Source organism: Bolinopsis microptera, chromosome 11 (assembly GCF_026151205.1).
Source record: "Bolinopsis microptera isolate Bmic1 chromosome 11, MBARI_Bmic_1.0, whole genome shotgun sequence".
Taxonomy (NCBI): Eukaryota; Metazoa; Ctenophora; class Tentaculata; order Lobata; family Bolinopsidae; genus Bolinopsis; species Bolinopsis microptera.
In genome coordinates, this window is record NC_087082.1 from 14,515,628 (window position 1) to 14,537,961 (window position 22,334).

At 38.9% G+C, this 22,334-nt stretch overlaps 3 protein-coding genes across 9 annotated transcripts in view; all 3 read left to right on the top strand.

Moving 5' to 3' along the window:
- The window catches only part of LOC134823488 (double-strand-break repair protein rad21 homolog A-like), a 901,854-nt gene that overhangs the window by 570,540 nt on the left and 308,980 nt on the right, over positions 1–22,334 (top strand). The gene's annotated exons all lie outside the window — the stretch shown is intronic.
- LOC134823483 (inverted formin-2-like) overlaps positions 1–22,334 on the top strand; it is an 86,076-nt gene that overhangs the window by 34,616 nt on the left and 29,126 nt on the right. Inside the window, exon 1 of one of the 7 annotated variants that reach the window (XM_063834966.1) lies at positions 18,812–19,328. The exons of the other annotated variants lie outside the window; for them this stretch is intronic. Coding sequence (XP_063691036.1) covers positions 19,170–19,328 — 159 coding nt within the window. The 5' untranslated portion in view covers positions 18,812–19,169. Of the gene's footprint in view, positions 1–18,811; positions 19,329–22,334 lie in introns of those variants that run through there. 7 annotated transcript variants of the gene reach the window in all.
- The window catches only part of LOC134823490 (F-box/WD repeat-containing protein 11-like), a 91,726-nt gene that overhangs the window by 20,996 nt on the left and 48,396 nt on the right, over positions 1–22,334 (top strand). The window lies entirely within an intron of this gene.

A 22,334-nucleotide genomic window follows, 5' to 3' on the forward strand; every position in this document is an offset into this window, starting at 1 on the left:
ACTTATCTAGCTGCAATCAGTACCTGACATTCAGACTGCTCGGGTTGCTTGCGGAGTTTAACACACTTATCTAGCTGCAATCAGTACCTGACATTCAGACTGCTTGGGTTGCTTGCGGAGTTTAACACACTTATCTAGCTGCAATCAGTACCTGACATTCAGACTGCTTGGGTTGCTTGCGGAGTTTAACACACTTATCTAGCTGCAATCAGTACCTGACATTCAGACTGCTTGGGTTGCTTGCGGAGATTATCACACTTATCTAGCTGCAATCAGTACCTGACAATCAGACTGCTTGGGTTGCTTGCGGAGTTTAACACACTTATCTAGCTGCAATCAGTACCTGACAATCAGACTGCTTGGGTTGCTTGCGGAGTTTAACACACTTATCTAGCTGCAATCAGTACCTGACAATCAGACTGCTTGGGTTGCTTGCGGAGTTTAACACACTTATCTAGCTGCAATCAGTACCTGACAATCAGACTGCTTGGGTTGCTTGCGGAGTTTAACACACTTATCTAGCTGCAATCAGTACCTGACAATCAGACTGCTTGGGTTGCTTGCGGAGTTTAACACACTTATCTAGCTGCAATCAGTACCTGACAATCAGACTGCTTGGGTTGCTTGCGGAGTTTAACACACTTATCTAGCTGCAATCAGTACCTGACATCCAGACTGCTTGGGTTGCTTGCGGAGTTTAACACACTTATCTAGCTGCAATCAGTACCTGACAATCAGACTGCTTGGGTTGCTTGCGGAGTTTATCACACTTCTGTAGCTGCAATCAGTACCTGACATTCAGACTGCTTGGGTTGCTTGCGGAGTTTAACACACTTATCTAGCTGCAATCAGTACCTGACATTCAGACTGCTTGGGTTGCTTGCGGAGTTTGACACACTTATCTAGCTGCAATCAGTACCTGACATTCAGACTGCTCGGGTTGCTTGCGGAGTTTAACACACTTATCTAGCTGCAATCAGTACCTGACAATCAGACTGCTTGGGTTGCTTGCGGAGTTTAACACACTTATCTAGCTGCAATCAGTACCTGACAATCAGACTGCTTGCGGAGTTTAACACACTTATCTAGCTGCAATCAGTGCCTGACATTCAGACTGCTCGGGTTGCTTGCGGAGTTTAACACACTTATCTAGCTGCAATCAGTACCTGACAATCAGACTGCTTGGGTTGCTTGCGGAGTTTAACACACTTATCTAGCTGCAATCAGTACCTGACAATCAGACTGCTTGGGTTGCTTGCGGAGTTTAACACACTTATCTAGCTGCAATCAGTACCTGACAATCAGACTGCTCGGGTTGCTTGCGGAGTTTAACACACTTATCTAGCTGCAATCAGTACCTGACATTCAGACTGCTCGGGTTGCTTGCGGAGCTTAACACACTTATCTAGCTGCAATCAGTACCTGACAATCAGACTGCTCGGGTTGCTTGCGGAGTTTAACACACTTATCTAGCTGCAATCAGTACCTGACAATCAGACTGCTTGGGTTGCTTGCGGAGTTTAACACACTTATCTAGCTGCAATCAGTACCTGACAATCAGACTGCTTGGGTTGCTTGCGGAGTTTAACACACTTATCTAGCTGCAATCAGTACCTGACATTCAGACTGCTCGGGTTGCTTGCGGAGTTTATCACACTTCTGTAGCTGAGTATCTGTTGTAGGTTCTCACTTCTTAGTTGCTAATTATAATTTTCTTACTGTAGTGCCCAAAGTTGCTATTTTATATGTTTAAACTTTATAATTACTAGCAGGAACCCGTCTTACCCTAAAGTGGTGTCAAGACTCGAGAGACTAAAATAATTATTACCTATTTAATTCGCGTTTTTGACACCACTTGAGAGTCCAAATTTTGGGCACTAAAATTCTTATTCCTTGGCCAATTTTTTATTTTTTCATGCTGATTCGAAGGCCATTAAAGCATTTGACCCAGTCAAAAAAGTTTCAGTTGTATATCTTTTACGGTTTTTGCGGAAAGTCGCGTTAAAGTTGATGCCGTTGTGTCAGTAAAATGGCACGGATATATACACATATATATATATATATCGTCTCGCTATATATATAGTAAGATATTAATATATATTTTACAATTATGTACTACTAGTACTACTAGAACTTAAAAGCTAGCTCATAATAGTAGCTCACTTTCACTATATAGTATATTCCAGTTTTTCAGTACCTCAAGGGTTTGTGCTCTTCCCTTCACAGTCACTGTTTACTAAACAATGTTTACCCCTGCAATTTGTCCTTTACCGAATACCGATCTAAAAAACACTTAAGTTAAAAGTAAACTTAAAAGGTTTTGTAAGAATTAATAAGCTACAAAAGTGAGTAAACACAGTCTTAATTGCGTTTCGAAGGGCCAGAAGTCTTGAAAAATAATATGTGGAGACGTGGAATGTTCACCTAATTCTACGCACGATAAAAGGTTCCACGTTTAGTTATTATATTTCAATACTGAAAGTTTTCTTTGTTTCTCATGCACATTTCTATACGTCTACAAAACTAACAAAATGAGCCGTATTTAATTTCCGTCTGAGAAAACTTATCCGGTTTTTGTGACTAGCCTGTTATATTTGTCAAGAATTAGGCTTGCTTCAACAGCTTCAGATGCGTGTGCCAAGTTTTAGAGATGACAAGTCAGTGTTTTATACTTGGCGTCACGTGACAGGTCAGTGTTTTACTCGGTGCTAAGAATGAACACAAAGCATGTCTAGAGGTAGAAACAATTAAGATAGATATAATATCAACATACAATCAGTACCTGACAATCAGACTGCTCGGGTTGCTTGCGGAGTTTAACATACCGTGTTCAACTGTACTGCAAGTGTTGAGTTATTGGAATGTCACTGGGGGGTACAGTAACAGGTATTGACACTGAAACGCGTAAAGTTTTACTCTTTGTGGTGATCACATCACACGTGACACGTCTGTCTTTATTGCAGCACACTGTGACACAGCTGCTCACTTGTCTCTGTCTTTATTGCAGCACACTGTGACACAGCTGCTCACTTGTCTCTGTCTTTATTGCAGCACACTGTGACACAGCTGCTCACTTGTCTCTGTCTTTATTGCAGCACACTGTGACACAGCTGCTCACTTGTCTCTGTCTTTATTGCAGCACACTGTGACACAGCTGCTCACTTGTCTCTGTCTTTATTGCAGCACACTGTGACACAGCTGCTCACTTGTCTCTGTCTTTATTGCAGCACACTGTGACACAGCTGCTCACTTGTCTCTGTCTTTATTGCAGCACACTGTGACACAGCTGCTCACTTGTCTCTGTCTTTATTGCAGCACACTGCGACACAGCTGCTCACTTGTCTCTGTCTTTATTGCAGCACACTGTGACACAGCTGCTCACTTGTCTCTGTCTTTATTGCAGCACACTGTGACACAGCTGCTCACTTGTCTCTGTCTTTATTGCAGCACACTGTGACACAGCTGCTCACTTGTCTCTGTCTTTATTGCAGCACACTGTGACACAGCTGCTCACTTGTCTCTGTCTTTATTGCAGCACACTGTGACACAGCTGCTCACTTGTCTCTGTCTTTATTGCAGCACACTGTGACACAGCTGCTCACTTGTCTCTGTCTTTATTGCAGCACACTGTGACACAGCTGCTCACTTGTCTCTGTCTTTATTGCAGCACACTGTGACACAGCTGCTCACTTGTCTCTGTCTTTATTGCAGCACACTGTGACACAGCTGCTCACTTGTCTCTGTCTTTATTGCAGCACACTGTGACACAGCTGCTCACTTGTCTCTGTCTTTATTGCAGCACACTGTGACACAGCTGCTCACTTGTCTCTGTCTTTATTGCAGCACACTGTGACACAGCTGCTCACTTGTCTCTGTCTTTATTGCAGCACACTGTGACACAGCTGCTCACTTGTCTCTGTCTTTATTGCAGCACACTGTGACACAGCTGCTCACTTGTCTCTGTCTTTATTGCAGCACACTGTGACACAGCTGCTCACTTGTCTCTGTCTTTATTGCAGCACACTGTGACACAGCTGCTCACTTGTCTCTGTCTTTATTGCAGCACACTGTGACACAGCTGCTCACTTGTCTCTGTCTTTATTGCAGCACACTGTGACACAGCTGCTCACTTGTCTCTGTCTTTATTGCAGCACACTGTGACACAGCTGCTCACTTGTCTCTGTCTTTATTGCAGCACACTGTGACACAGCTGCTCACTTGTCTCTGTCTTTATTGCAGCACACTGTGACACAGCTGCTCACTTGTCTCTGTCTTTATTGCAGCACACTGTGACACAGCTGCTCACTTGTCTCTGTCTTTATTGCAGCACACTGTGACACAGCTGCTCACTTGTCTCTGTCTTTATTGCAGCACACTGTGACACAGCTGCTCACTTGTCTCTGTCTTTATTGCAGCACACTGTGACACAGCTGCTCACTTGTCTCTGTCTTTATTGCAGCACACTGTGACACAGCTGCTCACTTGTCTCTGTCTTTATTGCAGCACACTGTGACACAGCTGCTCACTTGTCTCTGTCTTTATTGCAGCACACTGTGACACAGCTGCTCACTTGTCTCTGTCTTTATTGCAGCACACTGTGACACAGCTGCTCACTTGTCTCTGTCTTTATTGCAGCACACTGTGACACAGCTGCTCACTTGTCTCTGTCTTTATTGCAGCACACTGTGACACAGCTGCTCACTTGTCTCTGCCAGTTTTCACTTCATTGGAAACTCCCTCGACTCTTAGTGAATTCACCATGTTACGTTACACCGCAGTAACAGGTGCCTCGTTCTATCCACATTATCCCAAGACGGCACCATTATTTTTATTTTAACGTCTCCTCTTGTTATAATTTCTTCAGATAAAGTACTGTTAGTTATTACCGAGCACGAGGCACATGGTAGTTTGCTTTATCAGCGTAAAGTGCTTTGTTAGTTCTCTAGTTTTCAGTTATCTAGTAACTATTCGAGGCCCTGAGGGAGAGAGCAGTGGAACTAGCTGTTTAGTCACGGAATCTCACGGGTTTATGAAACTCTCGTATGAATGTGAACATGTCCCAGTGACTATATCATGACTACATAATATGTAGTCATATGTAATTATAACATAATAATTCATAATCTACATGTTGTATTGAACGTGTGGCCGAGTCCACGATATCTTTTCATTATTCTACGCTTTAATTTCAGATCTCCATGTGGTTCTGTTTACCATGCCCAAAGTTCATTGTCAGTGCGTCCGTTTGTTTGTAATTGTCAGTGTGTCCGTACGTTTGTCAGTGTGTCCGTACGTTTGTCAGTGTGTCCGTACGTTTGTCAGTGTGTCCGTATGTTTGTCAATGTGTCCGTACGTTTGTCAGTGTGTCCGTATGTTTGTCAATGTGTCCGTACGTTTGTCAGTGTGTCCGTACGTTTGTCAGTGTGTCCGTATGTTTGTCAGTGTGTCCGTATGTTTGTCAATGTGTCCGTACGTTTGTCAGTGTGTCCGTACGTTTGTCAGTGTGTCCGTATGTTTGTCAATGTGTCTGTACGTTTGTCAGTGTGTCCGTACGTTTGTCAGTGTGTCCGTATGTTTGTCAGTGTGTCCGTACGTTTGTCAGTGTGTCCGTACGTTTTTCAGTGTGTCTGTATGTTTGTCAGTGTGTCCGTACGTTTGTCAGTGTGTCCGTACGTTCGTCAGTGTGTCCGTACGTTTGTCAGTGTGTCCGTATGTTTGCCAATGTGTCCGTATGTTTGTCAATGTGTCCGTACGTTTGTCAGTGTGTCCGTACGTTTGTCAGTATGTCCGTATGTTTGTCAGTGTGTCCGTATGTTTGTCAGTGTGTCCGTATGTTTGTCAGTGTGTCCGTACGTTTGTCAGTGTGTCCGTATGTTTGTCAGTGTGTCCGTATGTTTGTCAGTGTGTCCGTATGTTTTTCCGCGGAAAAACACGTGCGTCCGCAGGTGTGGTAGTCAGTCCGTCTTTGCGTAACTCGCTTTTGTGCTGTTCTCGTCGACCATCCTGCGTTTATAGAGCCAGCATGAATCACTGATAATTGTGAATCTAAATGTTAATTTTGCGACATTGTGTTAGCGTCACATGAATAAACGTTATTGTTTTTTACAAAAGAAAGTTAATTTATAAATTATATGTAATATAATAATAAATTATAAGTTAATTTATAAGGTATGATCAGTTTCGAACGTGATGATATAAATTAACATTTGATAACAGATCCACACTGATCGTGATCCTTCCTGAATGTTCCTACTCAAAGTCCACAAAGCCCCCAGAAGTACGATTATAGGGATATGAAATCAGTCGACTGAGACTCTGTGTTTAAACTCTAATCTCCTCTGCTACATGATTATGTTTCAGCAGCTCAATTAAGAGGTTATTATCTATACAGGACACAGTACTCAGTATTTACGTCTTCAGTTTACAAGTCAGTGAAACACAAACATACTATGTGGGGGGACTACAGACCCCCTCAAAGTCCTTTTCAACGTTACTGCCAGGTTAAATAGCACTCAATAAATGTAATAGATTTGTAGTGTTGTAATTAGTTTAAAACCTGCTTGAGGTCGGGGTTGTGTTACCTGCGGGCCGTCGGACGGGCTTGAACATACTCTATTCTAATTAACGTTAATCAGATTGTTAAATTTGATTAGACAGTTGTTAATTAGACAGTACAGTGCAGCTTGAGCTGTCTCTCGACATTCTCCTGTTCTGTTGAGACTTGAAATATTCGAGTCCCTTTGTGCTGTACTCTTACTGCGTTACGAATTTGTCTTTGTGCGTACGAGGCTGCGACAAAATGCGAATATTTTATATTTCTACTTATCTTTACTTATTCCGAATATGCCTATTCTTTCTTTGGTTATAATACAGTCGAACCTTCATATCATAACATAAAGGTGTTACTGTAGTTCTAATTTATCGATTTTAATGTGTTCAATATTTGTCCGCTCCTACGTTTTTTAAATTTATTGATTAATAATCGTGAGTTCGAGAGTTACGGAGCATTGAAACCCCGAAAGTACACATCGTCAGATAACTTAGTTTTCGTTGTCAGACTGAGACGCACGTTACAGTAATAGGTACTATAATAAATTAGTCATCATCAGAAATGCGACATTTCAGTTATGAACCGAATGGGAAACAACACGATATGTCCTTAATGATTAATGTGGAATTCTTCAAATTTCTCTTTATAGTTTGTCGGGGATGTTTTCCGGCTAAAAATCTACACCAAAATAATTGACTTGAGTGTCTTGGAACACCGGCCCTTCCCATGTTATCAACTATCAAGCACTGGAATCCAGTACAAGTTGATCAAAGATGTTACAAATCTGAGCAATTGTTACATTATAATGTCCGATGTGCATTGTGTAATGCTATACCTGGTATTCGATGGAATCTAGTTCGTCATCATTGATTTTCACATTATTGATATTCGGCATTTACTGCGATATTTTCAATTTACCGACCATTACTATTATAAAACAATTAATAAATTTGATTGTTTTACGAATCTTGCGGGACTAGCTGACGTTGTCTATTATAAATGAAATATGCACAATGGCATCTATTCGAGAAACATCGCTTTAAAAAAGTAATCCCAATCACCTGACTTCCTCAGGCGGGGACCAGTCAAAGAACAATTAAATGATATTTTCAAAAGATAATTACTTTTCTTTGAATATGATATATATCCGCAATATGGCACAACGATAGAAAAGTTGGTTTCATTTCTGCCGTATCGAAGTTATTTAGTTGTGTTGGTCGCCACAAAGAAACGGTCTGTCGCTACCGATGTGTTACAGCTTTTTTAATGATATATCATATCTATATCATGTTCTCAAAAAGGATTTGATTCAAATTTGTTTTTCATGAAAATCATCCGGAAAGCTTGCAATTAAGTAAAATATAGTAGTTAATTAATATGCACCATATTGATTATTGCGAACTTTAGCTTGTGAGCCTAATTCTGAATACAGCGACAATTCTTTACCTCTGTTTATCATTGACTCTGAGCCTGCATTATGATCATTATGATGATCTGATTAAGTTTATATCTTGCTGACAGTTTTCAATCCCGTTCTATCCGGATATTACCAGTCGGTAATACGAGTAATGCGAGTAATGCGAGTGTCTGTAATAAGTACAGACAGTCTCAAACCTGCACTAAGCATTAGTGTCTAGCTCTTGTTTCTATTTTATAGGATTACAGTAGAGGTGTCATTCCTCCCAAATTACAGTTTATTCTACTAAATTACTGTACAACTTTGTCAAGGTGCTTGTCTCTAGTCCTTACTTCCTGGTGACTTACCCTGCTGTAACCATGGTAACCTCTTAATTGTGTCACTGTAACCATGGTTACCTCTTAATTCTATCACTGTAACCATGGTTACCTCTTAATTCTATCACTGTAACCATGGTAACCGGCGACCGTCCTTTCTAACTTTATATTTCTGTCTGCAGTTACTTGCTGATGATTGCAGACAGTGACGGGGGTTACCATGGTTACAGCGATAGAGTTAAGGGGTTACCATGGTTACAGTGACAGAGCAAGAAGGAGTGGTTGGTTCTTTGTAAAGGACACCATCTCTGGAGTTGTTACGTTCTATCTTTTTTAGCCTTCTCGTTAGCTCTGTTTACTTTCTAACTTCTATCTGAAACATTGCAGAGTCCACTTATAGAAAATTATTGTTATTGTTTCAGTTTAGTCATGTCCCTCTATCATGCTCTTATGAGGTTATTTGTTACACAGAACGTTATATTGGGGTTCTAAAAAATGAGTGATGCTCTTTGTTGAGAATATTGTATACTATTATTACTTGCTGACACCATGTTATAGTTGTTACATTGTACAAGATCTAGCGATAGAGAAACACTGGGGTTTCTAAAAATAGTACGTGTCCTCCATATTTAGAATTGGAGCCTCACCAGTCGACCACTTTATTTTTGGAGTTATTGTTGCCGCCTCCACATTTGAAGCTATTTGCTATGTATGTCATAACCTCACCATTACTAAATACTTAAATAATATGCAACTTTTATACGAGTAATTAAGGTACGAAAACGGGAAATCTACTCTAATTTATGAATAAAAGATTTACTATTTATGTTCTTTTGCTTTGTCCTAAAATAAGTGTAGTGTAGTAATTCTGGTGCCTGGTGGCTTTAAATAGATTATAGATGCACTGTAACTACAAAATGAGTTTGTTATAAGTTTAGCTTAGTTTTGGTCATCTTAGATGCAATAATGGACAATGATGGAGCGAAGGCTGATAATTCAAATTAGATTGAAACATTACTGAGATTCTGCTAACTGTGCGATTTTCTACTGATTCTACTGATGTTCATTGGCAACAGTATGTACCACACCGCTTCTTCGTGTTAATTATACCAATTTCAGACCCTCTCAATCCCTTCAAATATATCTGGTTGTATATAATATGGTAGATACAATTACAGCTGTACCCACAACTAATCTCGAACCGATTCATAGTGCACGCACCCTTGGGAGTCGAGCTTGCTCGTTGATTATTACTTTAGTAGATTATCGTGTGCTAATACTACATTCACATCACTACTCAACGATACCCCCCCCCCCCCCCCCCCCCCCCTATTACATTAACAGCTGATGAAATTTAAATACTGCCATTAAAGTTACTGTAGATAATTTTAATACACTACTTTACGAGCGGTGTACAGTGTTTAATAAAATGTGGTCACATTGTTCTCTCTGGTCTCTCTATACTTCTATCAGGAACTTTAGAGTCTTTAAAGCATCCCTGTAGTCTCTCTGTAGTCTCTCTGTAGTCCCGAACGGGGCAAGACCTTACTTTTTTTCTTAAGCGGACTCCGTTTCGGCGGAATTGGTATGTAATCACACTGACCCGCTTATTGCTTTATGCGTATAATATAGCAATAAATATGTAAATATTAACGTGTGTTAATAATGTTATAATAATAAAGGGGCTGCATTGTGATGCATCGTTAGAGATGCTCTTTGTTGATAATATTATACTACTATTTAGTACTATCACTAATATACTTACTGGCACCCTGTTATAGTTAGATAGTTGTGTATATCAGTATTCAGTACAACCCTTTGTTCGCACTATTTAGTGCGGGTTTATTTGGCGTTAAGTGCGGGTTTATTTGGCGTTAAGTGCGGGTTTATTTGGCGTTCAGTGCGGTTTTATTTGGCGTTCAGTGCGGGTTTAGCTGCACTTCAGACTTTAGTACAAGAATATGTTAGATTCTGTAATATCAGGAGGTTCTACTTTGTGGTACATTTACAAGTTGACAACAGGACTATTCTGCGTGTGCGGGTCTCCTTATTTGGGCATCACGTGGGGTAACACATTGTTAACATTACCTTATTTGGGCATCACGTGTACCTCTGAAAACACTTCCGTCCTTGTTCCGTGTAACATATACCACCTGATCTGCAGACCCCTTCGGTTCAGAACCCAAGCAAATGCATCTCCTCACGTACACACTTTGTTATGATATCAGGTACTCTGATTACGTCACGTCTCACTGACCGGAATGTGTGGGAAATATCTCCGTGTTGATTGCTTGATCGGTGTATCTTCATTGTATCTGCGGAGACTGTGCGGCACATATTTATTGTCAATTGTCTTATGTTTCCACCGTTATATGTTAGCTCTGTGTAATGTTTCAGCGTGTTTCCACACCTGGTACCCCACACTCAGTGACTAGTTTCATGGGAGTAGCTGCTGTGTCACTAATGATATGTTCATCATGTATTGTTTTTATAAGGAATTGCCGGTAGAGGTTTCACGTGAAGTTCAGGGACGTGTTTCTAGTTTCCACTACACTGTGATTACTCACTACTCACTGTAATTACTACATGTGAACATGGTGACCTGGTGGCACCCACTTTCTACTGCTTCGATGAGTGTTCCGCTTCATATCCCCTCTAATCTTCCTTTTTCTGTGATCTCTGCTTTGTTTTCAGTTTAGTTTTAACTCTAATGTATTGGCTTTGAAGGTTTTCGTTTTCACCTTCTCTAAAGGCCTCGTAACTTGGTTGTGATGAATTGTAAAACACGCTCCGAGTCGCGAAAGTGCACCTGTTCAGTGTTCACCTGTTACAGGAACCTGTGTTTTGTAGAGATGGTCAAGTTTAGAAACTTAATTTTTTAATTCGACGGCTGAATTTCAAAACGTACAACAGTGGTCCCTAAAGTGAACGCAATACTTCCCCCCCCCCCCCCTCCCACCCATTCCCCTAGTGACGTAGTGTTGACCGTTTTAGTGATGTTTAGTTATTGTGTCGTAGTGATAGAGACAAGTAATGAACACGTGTGATAACACCCGGCCCCTCACAGAAAGTTTCCCTGTTGTCAAGTGACCAAGTTATAGTATATATTATGCTATGTTATACTATATATTATACTATGTCGAACTATATTGTCAGTTCTTGTTTAATAATATGCTCACATTAGTCCTCACGACCCCGACTTAAGGGACCTGTTGGGGAGCTGTAAAGTAAAGGTTAATAGAGTGACAACCGTTTAACAAGGTCACTGGTATTGTTATAAAGCTCACTTAAACTCACTACAACTCACTACGACTCACTGTAACTCACTGTAGTACAATAGTTAGTGAACTCAAGTAAACAACAACAACAGCAGCTGTGTTAGGCACTGTGTGTTAGGCACTATGTGTGATGGACTATGTGTGTGTGAGAGGGGACTACTAAATATATTATACCGTCTGAGAGGGGCTATATTTTCTACAACTCATTGTCCGCATAATGTTATATTCCATGTTTTGTACTGCAGTGCTGCTGAGGCTATATTATTGTCGCTTTGTGTTATGTGGTCAGTGCTATGAGTCAACTGTTTTATTACGCTCTCTCAGACATGGTCTGTTGCTTTAGTTGGTTTAGTTGTGGATAACTGTTTTAGTTACGTTAGTTCTCTTCATCGTTTGTTTTGAATAATCGCAGATCATGGGAGACTTGGGGAATTGAGGGACAGCAGTCTTACATGTGATTTTGACACAAATTCTTAAGAATCCTAAATTTTCTAACTTTATGAACAATAGTCATGATAGACCGTAACTAAACTTCTTGAATAACGATCCCCTCATGCTCCCATGATATAATTAGCATTTCTTGATAATTGCATTTTGTCGATGTTGTAAATTTTATATCGTACGAGTGCACTATGCAGAGTAAAAAATAATTTTCTTAAGAAACATTCAACGCTGATTATCGATATAATAATTCAGTATGATTCAATATTGCAGATACCGTATGTAATAAAAACAGTTTCAATCAAATTAAATATAGCCCTCCATAGATAAGACCGTAGCCTCTTGAATATTGATTAACTCATGCTCCCTTGATAAGAACATAATTTAGCATTTCTTGATAATTACATTTTTTCGATGTTGTAAATTTTATAATTTTATATCGTACGACGACTGCAGAGTTAAATCATTTTCTTGAGAAACATTAGTTTAGTTAGAAACAACGCTAGTTATTCTTGTGTGAGCTGCGACAATGAGCGATAATTCAATATGATTCAATATTGCAGATACCGATATTATATATTATAATAAAAACAGTTTCAATCAAATTAAATATAGCCCTCCATAGATAAGACCGTAGCCTCTTGAATATTGATTAACTCATGCTCCCTTGATAAGAACGTAATTTAGCATTTCTTGATAATTACATTTTTTCGATGTTGTAAATTTTATAATTTTATATCGTACGACTGCTGCAGAGTTAAATCATTTTATCGAGAAACATTAGTTTAGTTAGAAACAACGCTAGTTATTCTTGTGTGAGCTGCGACAATGAGCGATAATTCAATATGATTCAATATTGCAGATACCGATATTATATATTATAATAAAAACAGTTTCAATCAATATTTGCTTCGTATTAATTATTCCTCTGCAAATCAATACAGACCAAACTCGGCCAATATTTATTCTCTAAAATTAGCTTATTTAACGTTCGAAAATGTTGATATACTACATGATAATCGATTATTAAGAGTCGGGAGCGATTACTCTTATTAATTTATAATCGATTTTTAACTGCTTCTCAATATCTCATCGTTTAAACTTTTAAACTTTTAAGAATATTTGTAATCTGTTTAAATTTTATATTTTCCCATATACCGTTAGTTACTGTTGTTAAATGTTTAAGTTAAGTAAAGTTAACTGTGGGCTTTTAAAGTATCATATATACTCTATAGTCTATACTAGCTAGCTATTGTATTACTAGATCATTGTGAAACCCGTGAAGTTGTTGGTTAGCTGCTGTGTCTAACTAGTAGTAGTAAAGTTGTAGTAGTAGTAGTTGTAGCGGATACATTTCTATAGTTGCACCGTCACACTGTTGTTCATATCTTGCTTTTGTTGTGGAAATAGTTCCTGTTTTATTCTCAAGAATTCTCTACATGCCGATCTGTCAGCATATGTATCAAATTCACGGAATTTCCAATATGCCGAAATTAATAAAAAATTTCGAATATTCCCGTTATTTTGCGTCGTCCATCTTTGACTATTTCACTCTTTTAAGATGTGTTGATATTGATATGTTGAGGATTCCAAATAGTTCGCACTATTAAAATACAGACAGTTAAAATAGCTTATGTCCAAGTTTTAAGTGCTGGTGATAGTTCAATATATCACACTTTCTCCACAAGGCATGCATTCTAACAGGTACTTAAGTTAGGGTGTGATATTGTACTCGTCTCTTTAAGATCATGACACAGGTCTTATGATAACTAACTCTGTTTCCTAATTTCACTGTTAAACAGATCCACTTATCATAACTAAACATATTGTTGTGGCTTTATATTCTTATGAGGTCAGAGAGGGCAGATATATCTTCCTAAGATAATTTAACATCGTCCTGCCCCAAAATTTGTGCCAAGGACCTTTATCATTCAAACCCTAATGCTACCGGGCACTATGCTCCGGGGCACGACAGCCTCGGATGGAGAATCGTTACCCGTTACCTGTTACCTGTTACCTGTTACCTGTTACCTGTTACCTGTTACCTGTTACCTGTTACCTGTTACCTGTTACCTGTTACCTGTTGCCTGTTACCTGTTACCTGTTACCTGTTACCTGTTACCTGTTACCTGTTACCTGTTACCTGTTACCTGTTACCTGTTACCTGTTACCTGTTACCTGTTACCTGTTACCTGTTACATGTTACCTGTTACCTGTTACCTGTTACGTTACCTGTTACCTGTTACCCGTTACCCGTTACCTGTTACCTGTTACCCGTTACGTTACCTGTTACCCATTACCTGTTACCCATTACCTGTTACCTGTTACATTGCCCGTTACGTTACCTGTTACATTGCCCGTTACCTGTTACCCGTTATGTTACCTGTTACCCGTTACGTTACCCGTTACCTGTTACCTTGATATCTGAACTTGCAACGGCCTCCCCACCAAACAGTTGACATGCCCCCTGCAGGGTAAGAGACTAGGGTTACAGTTAAATTTAGGGTAACATGCAGTGATCTATCTTTTGTTCTGTGAATGCCTGGTTAGTTAGCTGGAGACAACAGTTAGCTGGAGGGTTGAAGACAGCATGGTTCGTCTGCATTTAATTACATTAATTAGAGCAAGTGGCACACTGACTCTAAGTAGGAGCTCATGTTGTATAATTATTATCTCTGTGTTCACCTGGCGTCGTAAGAGATGAACCAGACACAGCCTCTATCATGGCTCTATAGCTTCTTTTGATTGGTCGGCGTCGACTGTAAGCCTTCCTTGCGGTGGCTTTCACAACGCGTCCCCATTCTCCAACTCCTGCTGCTAGAGAGAGAGAGACTCCCAATAGCTCTGTGATATGATTGCGTCGTGTATTATTATTGAGTCTCGTGATTTGATGTTTCTTTCATTAAAATTTCTGATTGTTTCTGAGTAGACTCAGTGAGGACAGATTCAGATTCCATAGCTCTGTGATATTGTCAGGGGTAAGCCTCAATAGTAGGTTTGTTATGCTGAAACCTGTGTTCCATTTGTTTATGTTCTATAAAATCCTATAGTGGGTTTGTTAGTACTGCAAATTATGCAAATCTGCGCGCCGTGAGGATTACTTTTCTTGAAGCACAAGCCTTTATCAAAGTGTAAATAACTCAATTTCACTCGGAAGCAAAGTTTTTAGTTGAGTGTCCAAATCCTACAGGAAGCTTTGAGTGCCACAATCGCAATTGAAACGTACTCGCAATGTGAGAATGACTCTGCTCCTGATGCACCAATCGAGGCTAATTGCTTATGAACTATGAATAGCCTTCAGAAGGTCAGCAATCATGTGAACATTACCGGAATGAGCACATTAGGTGTGGGCGAGTCAAGATTTCACAGTCCTGGGACCTGGACCCTTTGGTTTTAGAGTTATAGTATCGTTAATTCTTGGTTCTGGACACAATTTTTGGGACATTGAAACTTTAATTTCGGTAATGTTGATGTGGTTCGTGGGCTTCTCAAACCCTTAATAAACAAAGTTACAAAATCTTTTGTGATTTTGTGCATAATTGACTGTACTAAGTAGTTTTGTTTATTGTTAGCCTGGATTTTAGGTATGTTCTAGGCTGAGTAGCGAGTTTGATCGAATGAGTAGAATGACTGCCAGGCAGAGTAGTGGCTTGGTTTCAGGAGCACATGTTGTAGAAATGAGAGAGAAGCTCCTGCAATCACTGTACATACCCCCTTATAGACTGCTGCAGTCACGGTGTTGACCATTGTTTTGATTTGATCACGCATTCTCTGAGTAGGGGGCTGGCTGCAAATAATCATATCAGGAGTTTAGTGGAGGTAGTGGAGATTAATGGTGCACATGGTCTAACTCTAAAGAGGAAGTAATGCAGGACAGGGATATATGGAGGGGGTTATCTGGCGTAGATCGGACTTAGTTCCGACATAGTAGTAGTAGTAGTAGTAGTAGTAGTAGTAGTAGTAGTAGTAGTAGTAGTAGTAGTAGTAGTAGTAGTAGTAGTAGTAGTAGTAGTAGTAGTAGTAGTAGTAGTAGTAGTAGTAGTAGTAGTAGTAGTAGTAGTAGTAGTAGTAGTAGTAGTAGTAGTAGTAGTAGTAGTAGTAGTAGTAGTAGTAGTAGTAGTAGTAGTAGTAGTAGTAGTAGTAGTAGTAGTAGTAGTAGTAGTAGTAGTAGTAGTAGTAGTAGTAGTAGTAGTAGTAGTAGTAGTAGTAGTAGTAGTAGTAGTAGTAGTAGTAGTAGTAGTAGTAGTAGTAGTATGGTCTAACTCTAACCAGTAACCGCTTCTTTATGGTTGATACTTTTCAGCATGGAGGGAGATCATTCTGCTTCTCTCTCTACTTGTGGCTGTTGTTCAGCTCATGTCCTGGTAGATAATCAGATAATGATCCGGTAATTGGTTGTAATTAGCAGTTGTTATCTGTAATTACCTGTAACGGATCCGATTGTTTACAGATTTGTTACACTTGAGCTGAAGACTCTATGAGCATTGAAGAGGTTGTTTTTATGAATATTGGCGACCATTCAACTTTTCCTCTTGATCAGTGTTAAATATTGTTAAATAGTGTTCACTAGTGTTAACTAGCGTTAACTAGTGTTAACTAGCATAACTGTCTGTTATACCCAGAGAGTACGAAAGGAATTTATCTAATGTAGTTATCTGATAATACTATAATAGTAACTGTAAGCTAACTTAGGCCATGATATAGAGGTGATTCTTACTCCAGTTAATAAAGTAATTATAGTTAACTGGTAATGATATCAATAAGTTTACTATGAGATATTTTCCTTTTGATCAAGGAGAAGGTCACGTCTCTTTGATAAAATTGACTCACTTATTTATTGCATTAACATACCTTTGCTTGAAGTTTCTTTTCTTTGATGGGAAAACTGTGATTTTCATAAGCAACAGACCGTCCGAGATAGTATCTTTAGAGGACTGTGTGTAAATCCGAGCTCCGGCAGTGTTATCTTGTTCAGTTGTTTTATATTATTATATAACACATTCCTGTAGACAAACCTTTGTTACGAATTTGTTCACAGATTGACCCATAAACAGCAATTCTTGCCCTAACTATTATAGCACTTCGTTATCCTCGTTATTGTTCTAGTATATCCTATGTGCTATAGCTGAAATAAACTGAAATAAACTCGCCTTGATTTTCTCGGTTAGTATTCAGTGGTAAAGAGAGTTATATTTTACAATTACTGATACTAATAGACTATAATTCAAAAGGTCAAAGTAAATCGACCATAACCGCAAAATTCTCACAAGTATTATATTCGAGTAATTGTTATTACATACTTTTATCGAGTTACTTATTCGATTTCTTGGTTATTGTTAGTTATGTTTATTTATTTTTCAAAAATGCAACATATATTTGCATTTTTTGCAAAATCGTAGGGTCATATATCCATTATCCAATGCCCATGAGTCACCATTATCTATCAATTGCCATAAATATCATTATAGTTCTTGGTTATTATTAATCAAATTTCGTTATTATTGTTGCCCATCTGTAGCTATTGTTATTAAAATCAGCGATAGGTTTGTTAACATTATTGGAGGACATATTCTCCCTCTTTTTCTCGGCGGTTCTCTTTGACTTGTCGTGAGATATTTATCAGTTATTTCTGAAGAATAATAATTTTGTTTAACAAAAGTGTGACATTATCCAAAACCCTTAATCCAAGGCGACAGGGCCCTGAATTTAATTTCTTCTTGATGTCTCCTTATCTGTTAAACGTTAGTAGTTATCTTCTAAACGCAAGGTTTATACCCCATGTTTGTTTATTATGCCGATTTGTGTTAAGTAAAATGGGGTACATGGCTGTGGTACCTTTTGTCGGCTCGTCAAAATCATAGCCATGATCGGAGTATGACGTCATAATGACGTCATAACTAACAGATCATTAACTTAAGTGTTATGCATTAACTTAATTGTTATGCACTTGTTATGTCCGAAATATCTGTCCAGCTTTCCTCGCACAAACGAGACACTGGACAATGGGAGCTCAGTTTTGAGACATATGCAAGCCTCTTGATTTATACACGGAGTCCTGTCATTAGCTCTGATATTATAATTAATGAGATTTCATATAATTACAAGAAAAGTACTATGCTACTATGGTTCATTCAGTTGCATAGTTAAATATTCTGTTATTTCGCTTTGCAGGTCTATTTGCTAAACTGTCTGCTCGTGTATTTTATTTGCTGGTTGCTCGGCTTGAAACGAAATTATCAACAATTTGTTAGTTCTTCTTGATATACTTCACTCTTTTCCTTAGTGTTGAGTACTAACCACACCACTTTTAGCCCCACCTACAGTAAGACATGGTGTCCGCCACTTCTCTATTGTGTATTCCCCGGAAACGGAAGCGGAAGTACAAGAACTTGAAGAACCCAGACAACTTGAAAGGTTCTTCAGAGAAGTTGAAGAGCTCAGATCGTTACCATGGTAACCTAAAGAACGCTGAGATCCCTCTCCTGTGCTCCATTGGTACAGGAGACGGGGTGATTGATGACGAGGACTGGAAAATTCTGGAGATGATAGCTACAGTTCCTGTTGAAGATACAACAAAGTTGGCTGTTTCAATAGTTGATAGATCTGTAGGATCACTAGAGTTGTTAGAATCGGTAGACACGTCTACAAGTCCCACTGTAGAGAAACCAGGAGACCCTTTTACTGAGAAAGAACCAGAGAAAAACAAGGAAGAGTTACTATTCTCAGAGCCGGTATCAGAGGACCCTCTTACTGAGAAAGAGCCAGATATAAACAAGGAAGAGTTACTATTCTCAGAGCCGGTATCAGAGGACCCTCTTACTGAGAAAGAGCCAGATATAAACAAGGAAGAGTTACTATTCTCAGAGCCGGTCACCTCCTCATTTGACGATATAACTGATACACTGACACGAGATATCCTCGCAGCATTGGATACTGAACAATTTGTGGCCGAACAGTTAACCGAACAATTAACCGAACAACTAACCATTTTATCTCCTGAACCTGATACGTCCTCCAGCAGTCCTCCTCCGGAGACTGTCCAGGAAAGTAAAAGCGAAAGTGAAAGCGAAAGTAAAATACCCAGCACTGCAGACTGCTCAGTCCAGACTGACGACATCCTCTTCCCTGACGATGCTAAAAACACAGTCTCACCTACAACACCAGACATGATGGAGAGTGTACCTCTAACTCCGGTACCGTTACCTTATGATCCTAGACAGAGTGTTAGGTTCGGAGAGTTGGAGACGGTGGATGAGGGATGTGAGACTGCTGGTTCAACTGATCCTGCTGTTCTGGATCCTCTCGCAGCTGCCTCGGAAATACAGGTCAGTTTCTCATCACTCTGTTTTATCCCTGCCAATACCCTGACATTTAAAAATACCCTGCGCTAAAAGTACTCAGTTTTCGTTATAGCATTAGCTCCACTATTGACAGTACAGCTGCTGCATGCACATTACGCTTTAACAGTGGGTATAAGCATGACTGTTCTTGAGAAATTAGAATCAAAAGTTAAAAGACCTCAGCTCAGCTCGTACCTGTATGAGAGATCCGCCTTGCAGTACTACTGAATGCTGAACAAATCATGGATGACCTAAACCTGACCTATTCCTGGACTGAATGAGCATGTTAATGTGTAGTTAGGTGGAGTTAGGTGGAGTAAAGTGGAGTTATGCGGAGTGACAGGAAGTTATGCTGAGTTACAGGAAGTTATACACACCTTCATGGCTGCTAAACAGCTACACAGCTAGGTGTAAAATAGTTGAGGGAGGTAGAAAGGTACATATTATAGAGGTGCTATGTTGTGTTATTAGTGTGTCTGAAGTGTAACAATACGAGTAGTAGTTCTGGCAGATCATATTATGATACCCAAACAACCTGTAAGACTCTGTTAATCAATATCAGAAGTTTCAGAAGCTGTTCACAACCTCACTCCGCATAACTTCCTATCACTCCGCATAACTAAACATTCAAACTTCATAACATAGCGCATTATCATAATTGTCATAATTATTATTATTATAACGTTAACCTCATCTGAATGTCCGAATGTCTAGGAATGACAATCACTTTATTAAGATTAAGCTATATTGAAAGATTGCCAGCATCACAATTATCCGGGCCCGAGTCTCTTTATCGAGCAAGACAATCGACTACTTTTGATTTTGCCGATGAAAATGTTCGAGTAAATTTTGAATATTATTTTCATGGTAAATTTAAATCAGACCTCTCAACATTTAAATTAATCCACGAAGAAAATAAAATTTGTGAGAAATATCTGTAACGTGTTCAGGAAACCTCTAAGTAAAGGGACATGCAAGAATTATGGATATTTTTAGTTATAATGCAAGGAAATTAAATTACTGATTGTGTTATTGAGAAGTCTGGCATATTTATCATTACCGATGAGCTGCAAGTATTGATTACTTACTTATGTTACTTATGTGCGCTGCAGCAGGGCCATCAAGTGAAATTACCACCCTTATGCTTTACTTCGGACAACCATGGCTTTATAGTCACGGCATGTAACCAGCACTTACAGGAAACCGAAGGATCAAGTCTAACGCCAGCGATTATACCAACCAAACAAGAAAATACGTCCTCAATTTATTATGTTTCGCTGTAGATCGTACTAGTAAAGAGGCCATGAATATCATATTAGTATCACATTCTGAAATATCTAAATACATATGAATGAATTTTTTGATATTACGTTACTTTACTTAACTTACTTTAGGCGAAATTCTGTCAATATAACTTTACGTTATTGCATTGTTTTTTAATCGATTTGACATGTTCGTAGAACGACTACTTTTAGGTTTGCCACGTTTACCCTTTATTTAGTTCTAAGCTCTTAATTATTAGTTAACTTAATATAACTTAATTTTTATTGAAAAACTTAAGATCTGGTTAATGTGACATGATCAGTATCCAGTATTGACCAGTCATAACCCAGAATCACTACCACGTGTCAAAATAAATATGGTTCACAATTTGGTAAGTATGGCTGTAATAAACAAGTTGCTATAACGATACAATTGTTGCTATAGTGATGCACTTGTTGCTATAATGATGCACGTGTTGCTATAGTGATGCACGTGTTGCTATAATGATACACGTGTGCTATTATAGCGATATACATGGGAGTTGTAGGGAGGACCCGTTGGATGGTGAATAGAATGGTCGAGGTAAGTTCAACATTTCTATCAGGAATGTGGGGCTTACCTCTGTTATATATAACTCTATTATATTAACTATATTATATTAACTCTTAATTCTATGAGGACGCGTTAGTTTACTGTGAAAAATGAACATGAAATTCGATGAAGCAAATCTACTCTTAAATGCTATAGAAATACCCGCCCCCTATTCCCTCAGTCTCTTTGGAAATTCACGTACGTTGTTTGGAGTTTTCTGGAATTGGTTGCTATTACCCCGTACGCTTTTAACTTTTGTATATAATATATATTTGTATACATTGATGCGTTCGTGACCATTTGTCTCTAATCTTGATTTAATGACGAAGCATGAAGTACTGGTGTTAAATATGGAAATGTAGCCGGTCATTTATATCCTTAAGTAAGTAAGGCTTACCCCTCAAAACTTGTTTAGTACCCAATTAGATTTTCTAGCTAGTTAGATAACATGAACATTTGATGAACATGAAATTCGATGAAACAAATCTACTCTTAAATGCTATAGTGATACAATTGTTGCTACACTTGTTGCTATAGTGATACAATTGTTGCTATACCGATACAATTGTTGCTATAGTGATGCACTTGTTGCTATAGTGGTACACGTGTGCTATTATAGCGATATACATGGGAGTTGTAGGGAGGACCCGTTGGATGGTGAATAGAATGGTCGAGGTAAGTTCAACATTTCTATCAGGAATGTGGGGCTTACCTCTATTATACATAACTCTATCGTATAACTCTATTAGTATTATATTAACTCTTAATTCTATGAGGACACGTTAGTTTATTGTGAAAAATGTTCATTAATAGAAATATAATGGTGTTTTTTTGTATGAAAAGTTTTAAACACGTTACTTGCCTCCCATCGTTTACGGACACTTTCAGAGGCAACATGAGGGGCGGTAATATTTTGCAAATAGTGCGGTTCTGCACCTGCCTTGATACTAAAACTTTGTACGTGCGGAAAATTTTGAAAGAAAAACACCGCAATCGAGCTGAACAGCTTTTAGATCTTGTCATGTTGGATTATTCAGTAGCGTAGTATAAAGCGTTGCATTACACGATTGTTGAATTTAACACAACAAATGGCTTAGCTTACAAGGTTGACACTGACTTTCCTTACCTGGGGCTATA